Source organism: Penicillium oxalicum, chromosome I, assembly GCF_001723175.1.
Source record: "Penicillium oxalicum strain HP7-1 chromosome I, whole genome shotgun sequence".
In the NCBI taxonomy this organism is placed as follows: domain Eukaryota; kingdom Fungi; phylum Ascomycota; class Eurotiomycetes; order Eurotiales; family Aspergillaceae; genus Penicillium; species Penicillium oxalicum.
The window spans coordinates 3,240,805-3,262,911 of record NC_064650.1 but is presented as its reverse complement, the minus strand read 5'-3'; the positions used below and the strand labels follow the sequence as shown (position 1 = coordinate 3,262,911).

At 51.3% G+C, this 22,107-nt stretch overlaps 6 protein-coding genes across 6 annotated transcripts; 5 read left to right on the top strand and 1 right to left on the bottom strand.

The window, feature by feature from the left end:
• Positions 1-235: 235 nt before the first annotated feature.
• POX_a01063 (Maleylacetoacetate isomerase) lies at positions 236-916 on the bottom strand (the record flags this gene model as incomplete). Its single annotated transcript, XM_050109993.1, has 1 exon — positions 236-916. One exon carries the CDS (start codon positions 914-916, stop codon positions 236-238), a length of 681 nt encoding a protein of 226 aa, XP_049973761.1.
• A 1,890-nt stretch (positions 917-2,806) lies between these two features.
• POX_a01062 (uncharacterized protein) lies at positions 2,807-5,473 on the top strand (the record flags this gene model as incomplete). Its single annotated transcript, XM_050109992.1, has 3 exons — positions 2,807-3,014; positions 3,084-3,720; positions 3,799-5,473. 3 exons carry the CDS (start codon positions 2,807-2,809, stop codon positions 5,471-5,473), a joined length of 2,520 nt encoding a protein of 839 aa, XP_049973760.1.
• Positions 5,474-6,254: 781 nt separating this feature from the next.
• POX_a01061 (Mitochondrial import inner membrane translocase subunit tim17) lies at positions 6,255-6,905 on the top strand (the record flags this gene model as incomplete). The annotated part of the gene is made up of 4 exons (XM_050109991.1): positions 6,255-6,461; positions 6,524-6,584; positions 6,642-6,796; positions 6,864-6,905. 4 exons carry the CDS (start codon positions 6,255-6,257, stop codon positions 6,903-6,905), a joined length of 465 nt encoding a protein of 154 aa, XP_049973759.1.
• A 752-nt stretch (positions 6,906-7,657) lies between these two features.
• On the top strand, positions 7,658-9,091 carry POX_a01060 (uncharacterized protein; the record flags this gene model as incomplete). Its single annotated transcript, XM_050109990.1, has 1 exon — positions 7,658-9,091. The coding sequence occupies one exon, from the start codon at positions 7,658-7,660 to the stop codon at positions 9,089-9,091; it is 1,434 nt and encodes a 477-aa protein (XP_049973758.1).
• A 2,529-nt stretch (positions 9,092-11,620) lies between these two features.
• Positions 11,621-12,570, top strand: POX_a01059 (uncharacterized protein; the record flags this gene model as incomplete). The annotated part of the gene is made up of 2 exons (XM_050109989.1): positions 11,621-11,849; positions 11,918-12,570. 2 exons carry the CDS (start codon positions 11,621-11,623, stop codon positions 12,568-12,570), a joined length of 882 nt encoding a protein of 293 aa, XP_049973757.1.
• A 3,578-nt stretch (positions 12,571-16,148) lies between these two features.
• POX_a01058 (ABC multidrug transporter atrF) lies at positions 16,149-21,664 on the top strand (the record flags this gene model as incomplete). The annotated part of the gene is made up of 16 exons (XM_050109988.1): positions 16,149-16,679; positions 16,756-16,927; positions 16,996-17,221; positions 17,305-17,982; positions 18,064-18,186; positions 18,239-18,337; positions 18,411-18,535; positions 18,590-18,637; positions 18,699-19,356; positions 19,408-19,485; positions 19,549-20,110; positions 20,175-20,426; positions 20,483-20,772; positions 20,847-21,300; positions 21,381-21,425; positions 21,491-21,664. The coding sequence occupies 16 exons, from the start codon at positions 16,149-16,151 to the stop codon at positions 21,662-21,664; spliced, it is 4,515 nt and encodes a 1,504-aa protein (XP_049973756.1).
• Positions 21,665-22,107: the final 443 nt, after the last annotated feature.

The window sequence follows — 22,107 nt, the reverse complement described above, 5'->3', positions numbered from 1 at the left end:
TAGAAAATGCTTTGTTGTTGGCTTTACAAAGACATTTGCGAATGACACCACACACACATATTGATGATACATGACAGTTGAGAATGACACGAATCCTCTTCCTCGTCCAGCTCAAATAATATTCCTCGGAGGTAGAGACATAGGCGACTGGTAGGTAGGACCTGCTCCAGTCTCAAATTTTCGACAGTAGATTCGCCGCAGTCACTTAAATCAAGGTAAAGCTGCGAGAGAGGATCTACTTGGCCCGCAGATCTTCAGGCGTATCCGGCTGTGTCTGCCAATGCCCTTTCTGCACAGCTTCCTCCATCTCCAGATTCTTTGCAATCTTTTGAATCACGGGGAAAGTACTCATATCCATACCCACTCTCTCCGCACCCCAGACAGCGGGAATCAGACAAAGATCCGCCATGGTGATCTGGTCTCCCACGCTAAACTTCCCCGCCGAGCTGGACACGAGCGCTTCGTACGCACGGAATCCATCTTCAATCAGGTCCTTGGACCAGACAGTTCGGTCTGCACCAAAAGGAGCTACGCGCTTGAGGATTCGAAGGTTCGTGACGGGTTGGACATCACAACCGATGATTTGAGCCAGAGTCCGGACGAGAGCACGGGTTTCTGGATCCGACGGGAGGAGCTTGGGTCCTTGATCGGGGAATGTCTCATCCAGGTATTCAAGCGCTGCGAGGGATTGGGTGAGTATGACTGGGTGCTGCTCAGGGCCTGGGCGTTGGACAACGAGGGCTGGAACAGTGCCGGACGGGTTGATAGAGCGATGAGAAGGGGTTGATTGCTCGTCGCGGAGAAGATTGACGAATATAGGCTTGAAGGGGATCTCCTTCAGATACAGGGCAATGCGTAGACGGGCGGAGCAGGAGGAACGAAAGTATGTATAGAGCGTGACTTGAGTGTCCGACATGATTGTCCTTGAACGGTTGTTGGGAATGCCAGATGGAGGGGTTGAAATGGAATGGATGATATTGAATGCGCCTAGTCCCAGAGGAATCCTGCAGCTATAAGTCCCAGCTCCCGTCTATGCCTGTCAACGTATCACCTGCTACATTCATTATAAGCAAATTCACTACCACGGGCCTTCTGGTCTCCGCGATGCGGTGGTATGCAGCAGCAAAAAACCGTCCTGAGCTGTTCAACTGGCGAATGCGCGGAAATTCCGCTGTTTCGTGCTAATTCGGCCGCCGCTTTCCGTCGGCGCTGGGACAAGAACCGGCTCAACACCGCAACTTGGGGAGGACACACGACGGAGGAAAGATCAGGATATTGACACTTCCATGCCGACCAACCAAAATCAAAAACCAAGAAGCATTGATATTCTGTGAGATCGCCAAGTCAAAGCCACGAGTGTACGTCTGTATACTTGGAGAATCGGAGGTTGGAAGAAATACACTCAGTACAATCACACATCTTACCCCGGAACGAACATTAAACCAAAGATCTTTGAGGAATACGGCTATTTCCTAAAAAAAATATTATCATGCCCCTGGTCCGGTTTTGTATCTTTCTTCCTCCAGCATTCATTCAGATTTTTGCTTCCATGTCTAATGCTTTCTCTGATTAGATCTATCTTCTACCAAATCTACCTATGTCCCGGTTATCGGTACCCCTTCGGGCGATTGACATAATATATACATGTCATAGATAGGATTTGGACATGACCAAGCCGTGCGCAATTGGAGGTATACCGGACGCGCTGCAGCCACATAGTCAGCCTGACCTCGTCCGGAGGTATCATACTTCCATTGATGTTGACAACTTAGGGTTCTACACGACTATCTGGGCAGATGGACGACGAGCTAAGGTGCAATATCTAATCAACGCGCAGGCAGTCGCGTTGGGACCTGTCCCAAATGCCCATCCATCAGCCTAGCCGCAATCTGCTGCTATCAAATAGTTCATAGACAAAGTTCGATCTGGTGGACCGTTTTTCAGTGGATGGCATTAGGCAAAATTTATTCATGAAGAATTTCCCGCGTATTCAACTCCTACTTGAGCTGGTGTCTGAGCCTGAAAGGGCATGCAAGTCTTTCGTCCAGAAAGGCGCTGCCTGGAGGAACATACGAATTGAAGCATTCCATTCTACTACCGGCATATTTCAACACTGGAACTCGGATGATATCATCTTCTAGGCGGGTGGATAAGACAATCAAAGGGTCCATGTGCGGTTCCAGATAGTAAGATTGGTTTTACGAGGCGAAGCACTAGATATATCTCCATTCTTATCCATAACAGAGGGCGTAATCGTTATAACAGAGGTGATTGACCTTTCATTTAGCCTATTTCATCAGGCAGTGAGGCATCTTTCTCATTCGGCCTGATGTAAAATGACGTTGCAGCTGCAGCAGCTAGATTGAGCCGCGGAAGCGCCCTGCAGCTGCTTCCAAAAGAAATAGCGACTGGGGTTTCACCTCGACTGAACTTCCCTCTCTTTTAGTTCGAAGGGGAGTCTCAGATGGAAGAGAGAAAAGAAAGAAAGTCGTCCCAAATCAGTACACGTGGGCCAGTTCTTGTTAATCAAAAGTCTGTCCACACTCACACTTTCAACAGTCTCCCACCAGCCCATCCACTACCTGATTAAGGGTGGACGAGATGCTCCCTCGGTCTCCCGCCCCTCGCCCGGGTAGAAGCGGCATTCTCCACCTGCCTTTTTGCTCGCCTTTGAGCTCCCATCAGTTCACGCATCCACTTCCTCATGCCAGATACCCACCCCGAAGAAATTGCCATTGCTAGTCGGCATTGCCTGATTCACCCGGGCTGAGATTGTCGTCTACTTTGCAAGAGTGTGTGGGTGACAATGGATGGGGCCAGGCCATCCCGTCCCGACCGTCCGTATCAGCGCACCTACAAGGCATGTATTCCTTGTCGGCAACGCAAGGCAAAGTGCGATCTAGGGACGGGTCCGGACGGCTTACCGATCGGCCCACCATGTGCGCGATGTCGCAGAGAGATGAGAGAGTGCGTCTTCCCTGAGAAGCGCGCTTGGGAGAGGTCGCGCAAGCGCGGTAAGTCGAGGTCGATCGACGCAGTGTAGTCCGCGTCGGGCAATTTTTAGTCTAATCGACTTGGTCTAGGACGATCTTCCGAAGACAACGATCACGAGATATCGCCGAACGAGCGTCACTACCAGAGCACAAACGCCGTCGCTGACCAGGCGGGCGGCCAATTCTCGCAAGCGCATCGACCTGTTCAATATGGCCAGGACTCGACGAGTCCCTTCCAGCATAGCTGGGGATTCGCACGGTCTCAGCAGTCACCACACAACGCGCATAGTCCTCAAGTGGGAATCAGTCCTCAGTCAATTGCAGATGGCTCGGTACCCGCCAATTCGGCCTCAACCAATGCATACCAAGATAATCGCCACCGCTCCGGGTCGACCTTGGCGAACTCCATGATGCGAACGGTTGTCGCGAGTGGAAACGATGCTTTAAACATACTCTTTGAGGCGGCAACTGCCGGCCAGGAGGACAATGCGCCTAGCGACGAGAGTCCATCTCAAGGGGCAGACAGCAAAGTGGGCGGTTCTAACGGACACCTGCACGCTACCCCCAAGAGCTTTGAGAGTCCGGCTGCTTTGGAGTCATTTCCCCGTGTGAAACATTCAGTCGAGCTGTCAGAGGCATCAGCTGAAACTTTGCGCACATGGGGGGCATGTCGCTTTGTTAAAATGGGGTGGTTCTCTGCAAGAGAAGCAGTGACTTTTGTCGACTTGTAAGTCCATCATCTGCAATCATCTCATCGGATGAGCGACCCAGGGTGGGAACTGCTGGCTGATATATCGAATGACAGATTCTATAAGAACATGTCCTGTCTGTCGCCCATCTTGACCGACTTCTACGCCAATCACCAGAACCACTTCTCGCTGATCTCACGCGAGCCTGTTCTGTGCTCTACCATTCTAATGATATCCTCTCGCTATCACATTCTACCTGGCGCAAGTGGAGAGTCGAGGAACTTTTTTATCCATCATCGTCTGTGGCAATATTGTCAGCAGCTGACAACAAGGCTTATTTTCGGCCAAGAAAAGTCCACCAAATCCAAGATCAGGAGTCTCGGGACAGTCGAGGCCCTCTTGCTCATGGCAGAGTGGCATCCGCGCTCCCTCCATTTTCCACCCGAGGCGGACGGCTGGGATGATGACTTAATATCGACTGATCCGAATCCTTCTGAAGTCTCCGACAGGAGGGAAACAACAGAAAGTCGATGGATCGAGGACATGGTTGAACCGTCGCGAAGGTCTGATCAAATGTCGTGGATGCTGCTTGGATGTGCGCTTTCACTAGCCCATGAGCTCGGCCTGTTTGAGACAGAAGAGAGTGATCCATACACCGACGACCAGCAATGGAAAGAGCAGATTAGGCTCCGACGACAGAGAGTCCAACGACTTCTCTACGTGTATATCAATCAGCTAGCTTGGCGCATTGGTTGCATGTCACCCATACCGCAGTCACTCAACCACGCAGTCCTGGGAGGGCGCAAGCCACGCGGGTTGAGTCAGCCCGGAAGTACATGGCTGGTGTTTATGGATTCGTGGATTGAGCTCACCAAGTTGGCACAATCAGTCACCGACATGTTCTTCCCCTCGGCCAAATTTGCCCGTCAGCAACTCCACAGTGGTCGCTACGTCGGCCTGCTCGAGCATTTCCGGCCCCTGCTCAATCAATGGAAAGACAAATATCTTCACCCAAGCAATCTCGACACCGCCTTTTATAATGACCTCTTTATCGAATACCACTTTGTTCGGGTATACACCCACTCTGTTGGCATGCAAGCCGTCGTGGAGCGGGCTGTGGCGGATGCCGATCTAAACAATCTTGACGATGTCCGCCCCATGACCATTGACCCGACAGACTACGACTACATCCAGGAAGTGATTGACGGGTGCTGCCAGATTCTGCAGAAGGTCACAAATCTTGCAGAAGTGGGAGCCCTGCGGTTCTCCCCCGTGCGCATCGTCCTTCGAATCACGAGCGCCTCGATATTCTTGATGAAGGCTCTCAGTCTTGGCACTCGACAAGGGACGCTGCGAGAGTCCCTTGAAGTCCTCGAGAAAAGCATCAGTGCTCTGAAATCCAATGCGCTTGATGACGTGCATCTCAGCACTCGCTATGCGACGCTTTTGGAGATGCACGTGTCCCGCCTGCGTCGGAATCTTCTTGCTTCCTCGAGAGTCACTAGAAACCACAACTCAAGTGCCCAGAATAGCCGCGATACCACGCGTCGATCCTCAATGGGGCCACCAGCTTGGCCCGAAAATGGCGAACGACCGAGCACGGTCAATGCTACTGCGCCGCAAACTTTGACCTCTGATATGGGCTTTATGCCATCTCTGAACGATATGGCAGATGACTGGCTGTCTTTGCCATTTGATCCTTCGATGGCGCCGTTTAGCATGAACAACAATGTTCAATTTCCAATGTACGAAAGTGGGGGGCTAGATTTCATTTGGAACCTTCCGTCATAGAGATAGCTTTGACGGTCGCAATTATGTATACAGAACCTCGTGATACCCAATCGGTCGCTCTCTCATAGTCTGCTTTTAATATGTTTGCTTCCTGGAAGTGTATGAGTAACAATCAAAGCAATGGGCGATTCAAGTAGTTGAGCCACTGGGAAACTTGATCGCGCCCCCAGATATAGGCAGTTGCGGTCATGCTGCACAGTCAAATGTGAGCCATCAAGCAGAGCAAAACAGCTCTCTGTTTACACCGACGGATATCTAGCATCTGCAGGGGTTGAGAGGCTGCATAATCATCGAGGATGGAAAATTTCTGCACATGGATGTGACCAAAGTCAACCCGAGAAGTTCCCTTGCCCCGGGCAATGCCATTCATCCTTGATTAAGTTCGGTGCTAAGTTTGCAGCGTCCCGCATAGTTCTTGCGGGTGACAGCACCAACCAAAGCCCTTTTTCCTCTCCTGAAGCGCCCGATGGCACCGGTGGCGACCGGAGTTATCATCACGTGAGGTCACGGGCCCCCCGGACCAGCCAAGTAGAAGAAAAAGTCATCCACCCGCATCCCCGACATCGTCATCCCATCGTCGATTTGCCTCTTTTACCAGGACCGCTGTTGTCTTGTTCAGAGTTTCCATTGCGGCGAGCTTTCAGCCATCGTTAGCGCTTCCCTCCCATCGGTCTCCCGGTCTCATCGCTGTTGTTGACGGTCGCGACAAACCAGTCCCGTCCACAATCATCTCAACTCGTCCAACCTTTCTCCACCTTTACCCTCCACAACTTCACATACAATGGATCACTCGAGAGATCCCTGCCCCTGGGTCGCCCTGAGCGACTTTGGTGGTGCTTTCTGTATGGGTGCCATTGGTGGTGCCGTCTGGCACGGTGTCAAGGGCTTCCGCAACAGCCCCTATGGCGAGCGTCGGATAGGTGCCCTGACTGCCATCAAGGCTCGCGCTCCTGTGCTCGGTGGTAACTTTGGTGTTTGGGGTGGCATGGTAAATTGATCTGCGATCCCATTTCTGAGTCTTGGAGCTGGCTTACTGACATTTGCACTCAGTTCTCTACATTTGATTGCGCCATCAAGGGCATTCGCAAGACCGAAGATCCCTGGAACAGCAGTACGTTCATAATCACCTGGTTGCCAAAATTGATATTCCTGCTAACGAGTGTCCCAGTTATTGCTGGTTTCTTCACTGGTGGTGCTTTGGCCGTGCGCGGTGGTGTCAAGGCTGCCCGTAACTCTGCCATCATGTGCGCCGTCTTCCTGGGTGTCATCGAGGGTGTTGGTATTGGTTTCCAGCGTATGATGGCTGATAACACCAAGCTCGAGGTTGGTTTTGATGTCTCCTAAGGGATTGTTCTCAGTTGCGTCGTACTAATAACAAACTTCTCTTTAGCTCCCTCCTCCTCCTCCCTCTGAGCAAAAGGCCCTTGCCTAAATCCTCTCACTCGAATCTATACCCGATTATCCCCCTCCTTTCTCAGGTGGCCGAATCAACCACCTTCCAATCTCTGTCTCCATAAATACTCTCCCACATTGAATCTCCCTTCTCAGGTGTTTGGCTTGGGTTTTCATCGTTCAAACGACTTTGGCATAGAGGTTTCTGCTTTGTTCCTTCCGATTTCTCGCCCTTTGCGCTTTTGATACCGCCTTTCTATCGGTCTATGATTTCGAAGCGTTATATTTCATTGGTGAAACCTGTTGACTGGGTCCCAGGCTTTGGGACTAACACTCGGTTTCCGTTGGCGGGTGCAAGGAGAGGCCGTTTTTTTTCCCGAAAAAAAAAGAGAGAGAACGAATCTGCTCATTGCTGCAAAAAAAGCGCGGTTTGAATGAGGACACGGTGGAGTCTTGTACATTAATGCATTTGGTAACAGCCCTGGCATAATACGCATTTTTTCTCTTATTGCATCTATTATGATACTGATCAAATCCCTTGGGGAATCCCTCTTCGCACCTCAGTGAGTGGCACATGTGCGTGCCAGGTATTATCTCCTGGATGTTGAGATTGAGGTCCTTGTTCACTTCGACTGACCCAGGGAGTGCGAATGGACTGACATGACAGGGATCCAGAGGGCGAGGTTTCAAGATCTCAGGTGGTCAACTTCTCCGCTTTCACCTTTCCCGCACTACGGTTTCGCTCGAATCTTCCTCTTGTCGTGCAAGCTCGATTTGATTCCGTCCAGCCCAATGGCAATTTGTAAACCTACTTTAATCATTCATGGAGGAGCAGGCAACATTCGACGTGACAAATTACCCCCCGATCTCTACGAGAAGCACCGTGCATCCCTTCAGTCCTACCTGCGCTCCACCTATGCACTCCTCAACGATGGCGCCACAGCTCTCGATGCCGCCGTCCACGCCGTATCACTGCTGGAAGACGACGAGCTTTTCAATTGTGGACGGGGCAGCGTCTTCACCTCCGCCGGGACCATTGAAATGGAGGCTTCGGTGATGGTTGCTTCGGTTCAACCCCTCGACGATAACCGACCGGGGGAATTGAAGAAAGCCGCCGCCGTCATGAATGTCCGCAATGTACGCCATCCGATCCAACTTGCTCGCGAATCACTCTTACGTACTGGCTGCAGCCCTGATGGCACGCCCCGGGCCGATGGGGGGAGTATGCACCCGCAGCTGGCTGGGCCTCACGTGGAAAACCTTGCTCGGGACTGGGGTCTCGAATTCAAACCGGATGAGTGGTTTTGGACACAAAAACGGTGGGATGAGCATCGGCGTGGCCTGGAAGGGAAAGATGAACCTATCTCACTGAGTCAAGGAACGGTGGGTTGTGTATGTCTGGATCAATGGGGCAATCTGGCTGTTGCTACCAGTACGGGTGGTAAGACGAACAAGCTGCCCGGTCGCATCGGAGATACTCCAACCTTGGGTGCTGGATTCTGGGCTGAGGCGTGGGATATGTTCTTGCCAGGTGGACTGCTGGTCGACAAGTGTGCAGTATCTCCCCATGCGTACACGCAGACCACACTTTCTACGCAGAATGTAGGATGTTGGGACCTCTGGGGTTCGCCCTTCAGGCACATGTTACCAAGGTGGTTTGCACATGGCCCAAAGACGCGAGACAATGATCCTCCACCCTACTTGCCTCGCTCTGCGCACTGCGTCACAGGTCCCGATCTCAAGTCTGTACTTGATATGGAATGCTCGGAATTTGAGCCTCGGCGCGACAGGAAAGCAATTGCACTTTCAGGTACCGGCGATGGAGACACATTCCTCCGTATCGCCGCCGCTCACTCCGTCGCTTCGCTTTCTCGATTCCAGAACCTCTCTCTTGCCCAGGCGGTTCAATCCATCGCTGGACTAGGCGGTGCTCTACAGCGATCGGCGGGCTCTCGGTGGGGCGTGACCGGCGAAGGCGAAGGGGGAATCATTGGCATCGAAGTCAGCACGGCAACGGCCATTTTACCGTCCTCGTCTTCATCCTCAACTATGGGCGTCTCGAACCGGGGCCAGAAGGCAGAGATGGGCCCGCTCTACCGTGGAAACGTGGTTTTTGACTTCAATTGCGGGGGAATGTGGCGGGCCTGGATCGAGCCTGAGCCGCTCGGGGAGGACATTGAACGAGTGATGGTCTTCCATGAGGAATATAATAGTGCTAGCGGCTAGTCATTGTGATCTCTCGAGGCATTACATCGTGCTGGCAGAGGGGTGTCCGTCATGCATGAGTCAAAAGGTGCGAACTCATCAACCTATTTTTTTGTGACAGTAGGATTGGAACAACTCTGTCTTTACCCGGCCAATCCGGCACCGTTTAGCCAGAAGAGGCCCGAGCCTTGGCCCCTCGAGCGCCGACGATGGTGGTTGCCCGATAATTACCCAACTGGTGAGTTTCGCTCTGTTCCACAATCCGAATCTTCCAGCCTCTCCTTTTACAATCCCCGGTGCCCTTGACTATAGATCTTTTGTGACTTGATCCATTCTCTATTATGTCCTGTCACCATCCGTTCGATCATCATGACAATGCACTGTAGGACTTAGGATTGTTGGAGCCAGATGCCGCAATTCAAATCGGCTACTATTCCTGGACATCTCGTTTTTGCCACCTTCAGGTACCGCAAATCGCAAGGGGAAGGGAGTTGCGGTGGGGGGAACATTCGAGGGTCGTTTGGAGTCAAAAGGCTGACCAGTCCAACTCCGTTCCCACCTTCTCACAGGCACGATTGTGCCGTACTCCGCTGATGTTGATCACGTCCCCAAAGAAGCAAGAAGCGGCCAGTGGGCCGTCCCATTAGATATAATCCGTTCACCTACTTGGGTACCTTGTCTTGTTATCCACCGGACTAGTCGCGACTTGTCTAGACTCTGAACTACTGTAGTCGGAAGGTGCCACAACCCAGCACTGACGTCAACATTCCTGGAGCAGAAGTGTCTTTGGAAATTCAACCCTCTGGGCCCTTTGGAGAAGTCCACCAATCTATAGTCGTTTTTTTTTATTGAACGGGCCCGGTCGGCACCCAACAGGTCAAGACTGGAAGAGGGTGAGGTCGGTTGGTCCTCGTACCTGACGCATTGATCGTCCGGCGAGGGACTCGGTTCTTGTGCCTAGCTCCACCATCTTGAGAGGAAAGGCACCACAGCCAGTCGGTGGTCGAATTTCTTGATTTTCGGGGGCCAGGATCAGAGCAGGTTCAATGCCACGATGAGGGGGGGGGGGAGGAGATTTGACCACGGGCTACTCTTTGTGCACTATTGCGTTGCCCGGGCCTGCCTCTTTATTTTCCTTTATTTTTCTTTTTTGGTTGTGATCAAGTGCGTGTTCCCTGTACTCGGTACGAGTATCTTCATGTAGTACTGGAATGAATCTCGGTGCAACCGATATGATGCATGACGATAGCGTGAACGTGGTGACTATGTACCATAGATATGACCAAAAGACTGAACCATCAAGGAATTGCTGCTAATGGCAGGTGGATCATCATTTCTCTGCTCGCTGCGAAGTGTTTGTTTTGATCATGATCGATAGACGGTGGGACCTGATGATCCAGTATTCCTGGCTGGAACGTGTGGCTTTCCGATTGCATTGTGCCTGATTCCAAGTCCGATTGGTACAGTTGGAGCGCAAAGCTCTTGAATGAGGGGGCTCACTAGCTCTGATGGAGACGCTACCATGGACGAGCAGAGCGGTCAGTTACTATAGCTACCTCGTGATGGCATGGCCCGGCAGAGATTATTGACACTGTCCACTCGGTCGTCTGTCAGTGGTCCGAGAACTACTCAGTCTTTTGATGCAGTGCTTGAGTCCCTCTGTAGGCTTTCTTCTCGACTCCTGGAGGATATGCTGGCACTCGAGGAGGCTGGGGCCAGGGACCTGCATCTGGTAGTTGCTCCCGGGCAAGGTTTCCCAATAGGACTGAAGGGAACTATGCCCTCAAAGGTCGCTCGTCGGTGATCCTCTCCACCAGCCACGCGTTCGGGCCAGCCATGATGCCATCGCATCATTTCGTTACTCCAGTGAACTCGGGACTTGGGCTCCACTCCAGCGCTGTCAGCCTGTCCATTTGGTCCATCTGTTCACCTTTCCACCCCAAAGGATCCCAAAGACTGTCCATGTTGCCTTGTTTCTTAACGGCCATGAGTGGCCCCCGTGGCGGATTAAGCGTTGCCCACTCGGCCAATGATCGGGAGATAATCACCTTGGCAAGTTGGCAACGCCTATCAGCCCAAGGTTCAAGGTCCGAGTCAAAGTTGATGAGGAAAGTGGAAAATGCGTCTCCATTTAAAAAAAACGGGTGGAGTAATGGATGAATCCCCCACAGCAGAGTCCAACAATGCAGTCGCCGTGTCACTACCTGGTGGCCCACTGGTGGACATGGTCCACGCTACACCACGCACGTCCTCACTCTCCACCGTTGCTGCAGTGCTGCAGTCCGGTGGCCGGGGCTGGTCTGCTTTGTTTGCCCTGTCACGATGATCCGTTGCTCTCACAGTGGGGGTTGACTATAAGTATGTGGTCCTGCTTCGGTTCTTTGTTGAGACTCTCTCCCTCTTCTCTCTTTCTGTCTATTTCCTGTGCTATAGTAGCAGACTTTTGAATCAATCATACACTCGCTGAGCACGTGGTCCTCTGCCTCCACTCATACGCTTTCGCTTCACAGACAATTATCCTCTGCCGTATCTCCGCTTCACCTCGCTACAATGAAGGGCTCCATTGCCGTTGCATCTCTGGCCGTTGGTGCCAATGCTCTCGTGACCCGCAGCAATGACTGCTGCTTCCACATCACTACCTCGGGTGGTGCCTCGGGCCAGCTGGGCCAGCTGAGTGATGGTCAGATTCGAGTCAACGACTGGACCCTCTCACCCTCTCAGTTCTGCTTGTCCAATGGGGTCATTACCGACAGCGAGGGCCGTGCTTGTGTCGTCACTGGTAAGCAATCTCCTTGATGATATACGCCCGCACCGTTTACATGACAACCCATAACTGACTTGCCCCAGGTGAAACCACCCAATTCCAGTGCGATGCGGGCAGTGCCGGTACTCCAGGCTTCTCCGTCACTTCCTCGGGTCACCTCGAGTTCAACGGTGACTCGGACTTTGTTGCTTGTGCCACCGGCCTGAATGGTGGAAGCAACATCTACACCACCGAGAGTGACTCTGTCACGCAGTGTGTCGATGTTCAGCTCATGGCCGACTCCAACTGCGCCGCCCCAGCTCCTTCATCCGTGGCCCCCGTTGCCTCATCGACCCCCTGCCCCCCGTGGTCCATGTCTGCAACCTCTTCCACGGCCATGAGCTCCTCTTCCTCCTCCACCATGCCATGGGGTTCGTCTCCCGTCCAGAGCTCCTCAACTCCCGCCTGGTCTTCATGGTCCATGAGCACCGTTCCGGTGCCCCAGCCCAGCACCAGCGTTGCCTCGACCCCCGCTTGGACCCCCTCTCCTATCTCCAGCACTCCCCTCGTGAGCTCCTCTGCCTCCGTTCCCGTCAGCTCGGGTGCCAGTGAGACTGCTTCCACTCCCGCTTCGACCTCATCTGGCAGCCCTGCGGCTGTCACCTCTGCGCCTCCCAACGCGGCCGCCCGTCCCGCGGCTGGGTACCTCGGTGCCATGATGGCTGCACTGTCCATGGCTGTGCTTTGCTTTGCCTAGATGAATGTCGTTGATACTACGCAGGAGATGAAGGTGCTGTGTCGACCAGGATGATTTTCTTGCACCGGGGTTAACGATTAATGAGGTGGTAATTCTCCAACGGTTGATGAATGGACAGATGGGATCTGTGTTACTTTTGGGTTTTTTTTTCTTATTCCCCCTCCTTCTCACTTTTATATTTCTTGAACCTCGACCAGAGTTCAGTGCGCAATAGTATATATCTAGCAAATTAGTTTGTCCAGATGGGCGATCAATTCCACAGGAGACTGAGATCTACATACAGACTCAAAAAGCTCAATTTGATCCGCAAATATTCAGCACTCCGCTTGAAGTTATCCAATCTATTTGATTAGACTTAGAAATCTCTATCAAGAATCAAACCGCCTTTCCATAGTTGCATTGCAACAAGAGCGACGCACGAGTACCGGGCTGGGCTCGACACCTGGAATCCGACCCGTACCCGACGTTCTTACATCGCCATCCTGTTTGGGAACCTTTGGAGGTCTCGCGGGAGCATTAGGTACATCTGTGTACTTCACGCCTAGTTGCGATCCACCAGGCATGACCATTGCCTGGAGTGATGTAACACCCATGAAAAAGCTCGCTTAAAATAAATATCAATGCCATTGTGGAACCTGTCTTTCATCATGAGGTTGGTCTTTCCGCCGTCTCCCAGGACACAGCGGTGTCCGGTAAGTAGTACGTTGGTGGAAATTCATCAATGTCACATCAATTGACGATATGGTCCTACAGGTACTATTTCCCTGTAGTATAGATCCTAGATGCTCTGCTGGGCGGGGCTGTAGGTACTTGGGATATAGGGCTACTAAAGCATTTGACATGCCTATGTATGGAAAGCATGAAATCATTATATATCCATTGGATTTTGTAGGGAGACGGTTCTGTCTGAGAAATCAATAATCTGTTATTCGGTTACCTACCAAACTACTCCCAGAAGGTTCCTACACCCATGCAGGGATGTAAGTAGAAACCAATCGAGATCAAGTGGTCAATCATCCAAATAGCTCGATTGTATATAAACGAATTAGATATCGAGGGCATGATAACCTTAGTAAGTGTCGGAGAAAAACAAGGGTCAGATTTGATCTGAGCGAAATATGGAGTTTGAGGCCTAAATAGCCCAATCTGGAAATGGCTGAATAGATCCATAAATAAATCAAGCATGGTGTGATAAGAGGGAAATACATGGGTAGGTATTGCACGGAGACAATGTTCAATATTGCGAGAAAAGTCGTTTGCTCTGTTTTTTTTCCTGTTTTTTTTCTCCCGATGGATTGCATGTAGTCTTCAAATCAAGTGGCTCTTGTATTTGAGAAGGTTGAGCGGTTGATTAGCATGGGGAAAGGGAGGGTTGTAACTACTTAGGTATTCGCTGTTCTCGGTTGGGGTTTCTTCTCGTTCTATGAAACTCATAATAAGGGTCGTCATCTGCAGGTACCAACTCCAAGTTTGGCTATATATGTGGCCATATACTTGGCCGGAAGCCGATCTAAGCTACTACCTCCAAGCCCAACGAAAACTTTCTCAGGATGCGGTCTCACGCAGTTCGGTATTTGGACGGAGACAAGTACCAAAGGCTTGCTGCGATTCGTGAGGTCTGGTGTGATTCTTCGAGAGCAGCGCACTCCCATGCTAAGGCTGTTTTTCTCTGATCGATGGGGCAGAAAGAAGAGCCAGATAATGGATGGGTATCCCTTGGAATTGAGAGGTGGATCCCCCGATCGTTGGCGGGAATCATTGGCTCGAGTTAATCTCGTGCACAGACGGCGGGTGGTTGCGCGTGCGACTCTTTAGTACGTATCGCAATTCCACTATGCCCCGCGTGATTCCGCCGCGCAGTGGAATTTATAGATTAAGGCTGGAGTGTGGTGGAATGGGTGTTTAGTCCATGCTGTAGACTGGTTACGTGCAAAAGGAGTGAGAAGGTGTGAAAAATCAACAGCTCAAGGATTTTTTTTTGCCGCTTAACCATGTTGAGTCATGTATGGGTGTATGACACGCGAGAGATTAGTAGGTTGGAAGTATATTCACATAACCTGACTCGTGACATATTAATATGTGGATGCGTGCGGTAGAGGTTTTCCTCACTCGAAGGGGGATCCGAGAGATCAGGATGAATCGTTTTGCCGACATTGATCTGCTCTTGAAGACCATGCACCTTACTCCCCCCGAGAATCATTTTCACCTGTTATATGCGTTGGTGTAATCCGTGTCGTCCCACTGGAGCAGCTTCGATGGTCAGCTCGAGTCACACGGGCATTGAGCCGTCCATTATGTTCTCACACCTGCCTGAGCAAGAAACCTCAACGTGCGTAGTAAATTTGCATTTATGTACTAATGTGATTGTAGTACTAGATTCTGTGCCCTTGTGGACGGGCATGAAGGTCATTTCCAGCCGAAGAACCGACACGTCAAACCGACACCTGACCGGGGACCAGCAGCCACCCGCCGATTTCGATTTCCCGCATGCAACATGCCAGTTCTCGTGAAGAAAATCTCGCCTCCGCAGTCGCACCAAAGCCCGCCGTCATCATCAAGAGCCGCTCTCTGTGTCTCATTCCTAGAAGTCTCCTCTACCCCTCCTCCGGCTCTCCTTCCGACACCATGAATGAAGGCCTCTTGGGCGATCTATTTATTGATTATTGAGCGTTCATGGGACCAAGAGTCGATTCCAATCTTTTACGAGATCTAGAATTGGGACTCGATCTGATCTTCGCTCCAGAGATGGAACTGGGGGCACCCTTTTGGTCTCCAGCAAATCAATCGTGCCCGTGGAGCCTTCTCCACACCTTTTCCTCCATCCCACATTCTATCGATCCATTTTGTGGTTGAATCAAGCGTGACGCCTTGGCCTCGGACAGGTTGTTCCCCCGAATGACTTCATCGATCGACCGATGAGCGCCCGCTTTCCGGGAAGCTGCCACCGTCCGTGACGAGTGGTCCCCCTTTGATCCCCCTTGGCTCTACGGAGCGGAGGGCGGCGGGACGAGGAATTGGGTCGGTCGCACTGGGCCAGATCGGGACCCTGTGGATCCTTCTGATGCTGAGCTCACCTTATCCATGCTCGCTCACGATGGAATCCGACTCATGGAGAGCAGTAGGTCAGACGTCGTCATGTATGTTGTTGCCCTCATTGGTTCCCCTGCCCACTAAAGGGATTGGCGTCCTCCAACTCGTCCGGGTTTTGGAAACACGCTCAGGTTGCTCCGTCTCCGAGGCCGAGACCGAAACCGAGCGCCAACTATGGTTGGACTTGGTTTTGCTCGTCGAGGCGGTACATTGGATTCCTTGGGATTTGACGTAATTGCTACCAGTTGGTTCAATAATGGTGACCCTTGGCCAGCGGCTCTCTCATGATAGATAGATCTCTTTTATTGTTTCCCCCGGATCATTCCTAGCATCTAGAAGGCAATTCGCTGCTTCTTTCCGCTTTGGCTTGAAGTAACACACCGAGAGTCCTGTGCCACCGTACGTGACACAGCAGTCGCGATTCTCGGAGTGACCTCAAGAGAGACGTCGCGACGTAGGTTGCGAGGTGCTATCTACGAGTTACCAGGATGGACCACGACCGCGTCTCCCAGCCAGAGATGAGGTCTTCAGACTATCATGATCAGAACGGGCAGGCGTCCCCATCGTCCGGTCCAGCAGCGTCAAGTACCGCCTGGGGGTCCATTTCATCCGACAGTGCCAGTGCCAAATCATCCCCAAAGACCGATCATCACCAGTCCGAGGAATATTCCGACGAAGGCGAGAGTCTAGACAACGATGAAATCAAAAAGACAATATCCCGACGCAAAAGCCACGCTTCAGGTCACGAGGGCGAAGAGTGGGCGCAGATTGAGCGGTTAATCTCGCGAATGTTTGGATCAGAACGCAAGGCCAATTCGGATGAAGAAAAGACCAGACATGCTGGCGTCGTTTGGAAAAACCTGACGGTGAAAGGCGTGGGACTCGGAGCAGCGCTCCAGCCCACCAACGGGGATATTTTCCTCGGCCTTCCCCGTCTCATCAAAGGCCTTCTCACACGAGGACGAAAGGGGGCCAGTGGTGGAAAGTCGGAGGTGCGGACCATCTTGGATGACTTCTCGGTATGTCGCAGGCGCCCGAATGGGCCTTTCTCATTCGGAAAACAAGTACAAACGAGCTGACCTTCTGTGTGCAAAGGGAGCGGTCAATCCGGGAGAAATGCTTCTTGTCCTCGGTCGTCCGGGCTCGGGGTGCTCAACCTTTCTCAAAGTTATTGGCAATCAGCGATATGGATATGAGAGCATCGAGGGCGATGTGCTGTATGGTGGTACGGATGCGATCACCATGGCCAAGAAGTATCGGTCTGAAGGTAGGCAAGACACCATCGTCACCTCAATACGAGGCGTCCAGAGCGTCTGCTAAAGCATAACAATACAGTCTCATACAACCCCGAAGAAGATCTTCACTATGCCACCTTAACTGTGAAGGATACCTTACTGTTCGCACTCAAGTCGCGCACCCCAGACCAAAACTCGCGAATCCCGGGCGAGAGCAGAAAGGATTATCAGCAGACCTTCCTCTCCGCTATCGCTAAGCTCTTCTGGATTGAGCATGCCCTAGGCACCAAGGTGGGAAATGAATTGATTCGGGGTGTTTCAGGAGGGTAAGTTTTTGCTGCACTCTGGCTCAATATCGACATGCCCATCACATCAAGCTCACATCTTTCCCTTGCACCCCTCTTTGTAGAGAGAAAAAACGAGTCTCCATTGGCGAGGCCATGGTCACAAAGGCCAGTACTCAATGCTGGGACAATTCTACCAAAGGCCTCGATGCTAGTACCGCTCTAGAATACGTCCAAAGTTTGAGGAGTCTGACCAACACGGCCAATGTGTCTACCTTGGTCGCTCTGTACCAAGCCTCGGAGAACCTCTACAACCTCTTCGACAAGGTCATCCTGATCGAAGACGGGAAGTGTGCTTTTTTCGGCCGCACGGAGGACGCCAAAGCCTATTTTGAGAATCTAGGTTTCGAATGTCCACCTCGATGGACCACGCCGGACTTCTTGACCTCCGTCAGCGACCCGAACGCGAGAAAAGTCAAGGAAGGATGGGAAGACCGGATTCCACGCACGGCCGAAGAGTTCCGATCCACCTACCGCCAGAGTGAAATCCACCAGAAAAATCTCCGGGATATCGAACACAATGAGAAACAGATTGCGGCAACCCGAGAGGAGCGAGAGGCCGCGCGGAAGACAGCTCCCGAGAAGAACTTTACTATTCCATTCTGGAAGCAGGTTGCCATCCTCACGCATCGTCAATTCCTGGTCATGTTCGGCGACACGGCCGCTTTGTTCGGCAAGTGGTTCGTTCTGATCTTTCAAGCTCTTATTGTTGGAAGTCTGTTCTACAATCTCCCTGATACAGCGTGAGTGGAGACCTTCCCATAATACCCGTATGTGTTGCCTCTTGAATAATCCAACTAACTACTACTGTTTCTTGTCTCCAGGGCGGGTGTCTTCACCAGAGGCGGTGTTTTGTTCTACATTCTTTTGTTCAATGCCCTTCTCGCTCTTGCGGAGTTGACGGCTACTTTTGAGAGTCGCCCAGTACTGTTGAAGCATAAGAGTTTGTGAGTGACCTGCCGAATATTTGCTGGATGACAAGGCTCTAACGGATTACAGTTCGTTCTATCGACCTTCGGCTTATGCTTTGGCTCAAGTGGTCGTGGACGTTCCGCTGGTATTTATCCAAGTGGTGCTCTTTGATCTCATAGTATACTTGTAGGTGTCTTTTCCTCCAGGTCGACAGTCCTTGCTCTCGTCGAGGGAAAAGATGCTGACCGAATCCGGGCAGCATGTCAAATCTCGCCCGGACCCCTTCTCAATTCTTCATCAATCTCTTTGTCATCTTCTTGTTGACGATGACCATGTACTCATTCTTCCGTGCATGTGGAGCGCTTTGTTCTTCATTGGACGTCGGTAAGCTCATATTCGACCTGTGTGACAAATATGGAGAGTTGCTAATTCGTCCAGCTACACGTCTGACGGGAGTCGCCATACAGGCATTGATCGTTTATACAGGTGAAATTTACACGTGAGCTTCGAATTTTTCTTGGAAATTTTGACTCATGAATGATGACAGGATACTTGATTCCACCATGGAAAATGCACCCATGGCTGAAATGGCTTATATGGATCAATCCCGTCCAATATGCCTTCGAAGCCTTGATGGCCAACGAATTCTATAATCTGCAGATTCAATGCGTTCCACCTTACATTGTTCCCTCGGGTCCGAATGTTTCACCTGAACATCAGACATGTGCGATCCAGGGCAGTACGCCGGGTAGCTTGATTGTCCAAGGCGCCAACTACATCCAGACTGCTTTCACCTACACCCGATCTCACCTGTGGCGTAATGTCGGAATTATCATCGCATGGTTCATTTTCTTTGTCGCCTTGACGATGCTTGGAATGGAACTTCAAAAGCCCAATGGAGGTGGAAGCTCTGTGACTGTTTTCAAGAGAGGCGAGGAGCCACAAGGGGTAAAAGACGCTATTGATGGCAAGAAATCCAGTGCAGACCTCGAGTCGGCAGAGAAGAATGGTCCGTCTCCCGAGGAGCAGCGAGAGGAGAGCGGAGAAACTCCCCAAAATATCGCGAAGAACACCGCTGTCTTCACCTGGCAAAATGTGAACTACACCATTCCCTACAAGGGTGGGGAACGCAAATTGCTTCAAAATGTCAGTGGGTCTGTGAAACCTGGTCGACTTACGGCTTTGATGGGTGCATCGGGTGCTGGGTAAGTTCTTTTTGCCTGTGATACCCTGGACGTGTCGCTAATCTATCGAAGAAAAACTACACTGCTCAATGTGTTGGCTCAGCGCATAAACTTTGGTGTCATTACCGGAGACTTTTTGGTCGATGGAAAGTAAGTGGTCTGTCCCAGGGAAGAGAAACGCTGCAAAGTTTCCGAACTGACCAAATCGTCAAGACCTCTGCCCAAGAGCTTCCAAAGAGCCACTGGGTTTGCTGAGCAGTCAGATATCCATGAGCCGACTGCCACCGTGCGCGAATCCCTTCGCTTCTCTGCTTTGCTGCGACAGCCCAAGGAAGTTCCTATTCAGGAGAAGTATGACTACTGTGAGAAGATCATTGATCTACTTGAGATGCGCTCAATCGCAGGTGCTACTGTGGGCACGGCGGGTTCCGGCTTAAACCAAGAGCAGCGAAAACGTCTTACGATCGCAGTGGAGCTGGCCAGTAAGCCGGAGCTGCTGCTCTTCCTCGATGAGCCTACGTCTGGTCTGGACTCATTGGCAGCGTTCAACATTGTTCGTTTCCTGCGCCGGTTGGCCGATGCGGGCCAGGCCGTTTTCTGTACCATTCATCAGCCCTCGGCAGTTCTTTTCGAGCAGTTTGATGATCTCCTGCTGCTGAAGAGCGGAGGGCGTGTGGTGTACAACGGTGCCCTTGGCTCCGACTCCAGGACTTTGATCGACTATTTTGAGCGCAACGGCGGCAAAAAATGCTCACCAAGTGCTAACCCCGCTGAGGTCAGTACTTCTTTTTTTTTTTCCCTCTCAGTTTGCACTTCTCTAACGGGGGTTGGGTTGGTAGTACATGCTCGAGGTTATTGGCGCAGGTAACCCCGACTACAAGGGACAAGACTGGGCAGATGTTTGGGAAAGTTCAACGGAGGCGAAGCAGCTGTCTGAAGACCTTGAGAAGACCGTGTCTTCTCGACGGAACCAGGGACAAGGTGACGTGGTGAAAGACGATCGCGAGTTTGCTATGCCTCTTCACGTGCAAATCTATGCCGTCACAAAGCGGGCTTTTGTGGCGTACTGGCGATCTCCGGACTACATTCTCGTGAGTGAAGCTCTGTCTTTCATGCTCTGAGTCTCGCAGGCTAATAACGTCTTTAGGGAAAAATGCTGTTGCACATCTTCACCGGTCTCTTCAACACGTTCACCTTTTGGCACTTGGGCAATGGCTCCATTGACATGCAGTCGAGACTGTTCTCGATTTTCATGACATTGACCATCTCACCACCTTTGATTCAGCAACTGCAACCCAAATTCCTGCATTTCCGCGGAATCTATGAGTCTCGGGAGTCCAATTCTAAGATTTATTCTTGGGTCGCCTTTGTTGTCAGCACCATCATCCCTGAGTTACCCTACTCCATTGTTGCTGGCTCCATTTATTTCAACTGCTGGTGAGTTTTAATTGCGCTTTCTTTTTCGGATCATTGAAATGAAGCAGTCACTAATAGACCCCGAATCTTCATAGGTACTGGGGTATTTGGTTCCCACGGGACTCATTCTCCTCTGGTTACACTTGGATGATGCTGATGCTGTTCGAGTGCTTCTACGTCGGATTTGGGCAGTTTATCGCTGCATTCTCCCCGAACGAGCTTTTTGCCTCGCTGCTTGTGCCTTCCTTCTTCACCTTTGTTGTGTCCTTCTGCGGTGTCGTCGTGCCATATGCGCAGCTTCCTCACTTCTGGCAGTCGTGGATGTACTGGCTCACACCCTTTACGTATCTGGTGGAAGGTCTTCTCTCTGTTCTTGTGCACAATGTCCCCATTGTCTGTCTTGATCGGGAAGAGGCATACTTCAGCGCACCGGCTGGTGAAACTTGTCAGTCGTATGCCGGGGCATTCGCACAACAAGCTGGTGGTACCATTCGCAATGCCGCCAATGGACTTTGCGGATACTGTCAATATGCAACGGGTGACCAATTTGTAAGTTTCTCCCGATATGACAGTAATCTGCCCGTTGAGATGAACAGCTTACTTATAATGACTTCCTTTTTTTTGCACAGGCTAAAAGCTTCAACATCTCCTATTCTCACAAGTGGAGAGATTATGTAAGTTGCAGCACAAGTTCTCTGCATTGTTTACCGCCTGCATGGGTCTAACATCTGACAATTAGGGTATCTTCTGGGCGTTTGTCATCTTCAACTTCGCATTGGTATTTGTCTTCTCGTGGATTTATCTCCATGGGGTTCAAGATGTGAAGAAATGGGTGGGCCAACGAAAGTCCCAAAAGGCAAAGACGAAGAAGAATGACCGCCAGAAGAACCTGGACAACCACGAGCAGTCTTAGTATAGCTCCGTCTCGGCCTCACTTTGCTTTTGATGTACGTGCGCATCTATGGGTAGAGCGATGCCTCCCGTGTGGTATGCGAACCGATGCGCAGTGGCTTTCATCCTTGCCTGTCTAGCCCAGCGCTGGATTTTTCGTCTTGCGGACATGATGTATTTACCATCTACTATCTATAATTCTCAAGCTGATATCTTTGTTCCAAATCTGGAATTATTGAACGCTAAGTACAAGATATCCTGTTTTATGTACGACCAGACCGAAGTGGTTCGAGGAAGATGACCTGCACCTAGCATTGATCTCTTTTTTTGTCTGCACGTCCATCGCTAGATGGCAATCGCTGCTGCTCGGCTGTGGGGCGTGTTACACACGCACACTTTGATACACGCCGCACCAAGCCGAAGTATGTCTTGTATAGTGTACAATCAACCAGCCCACGTTTCTCA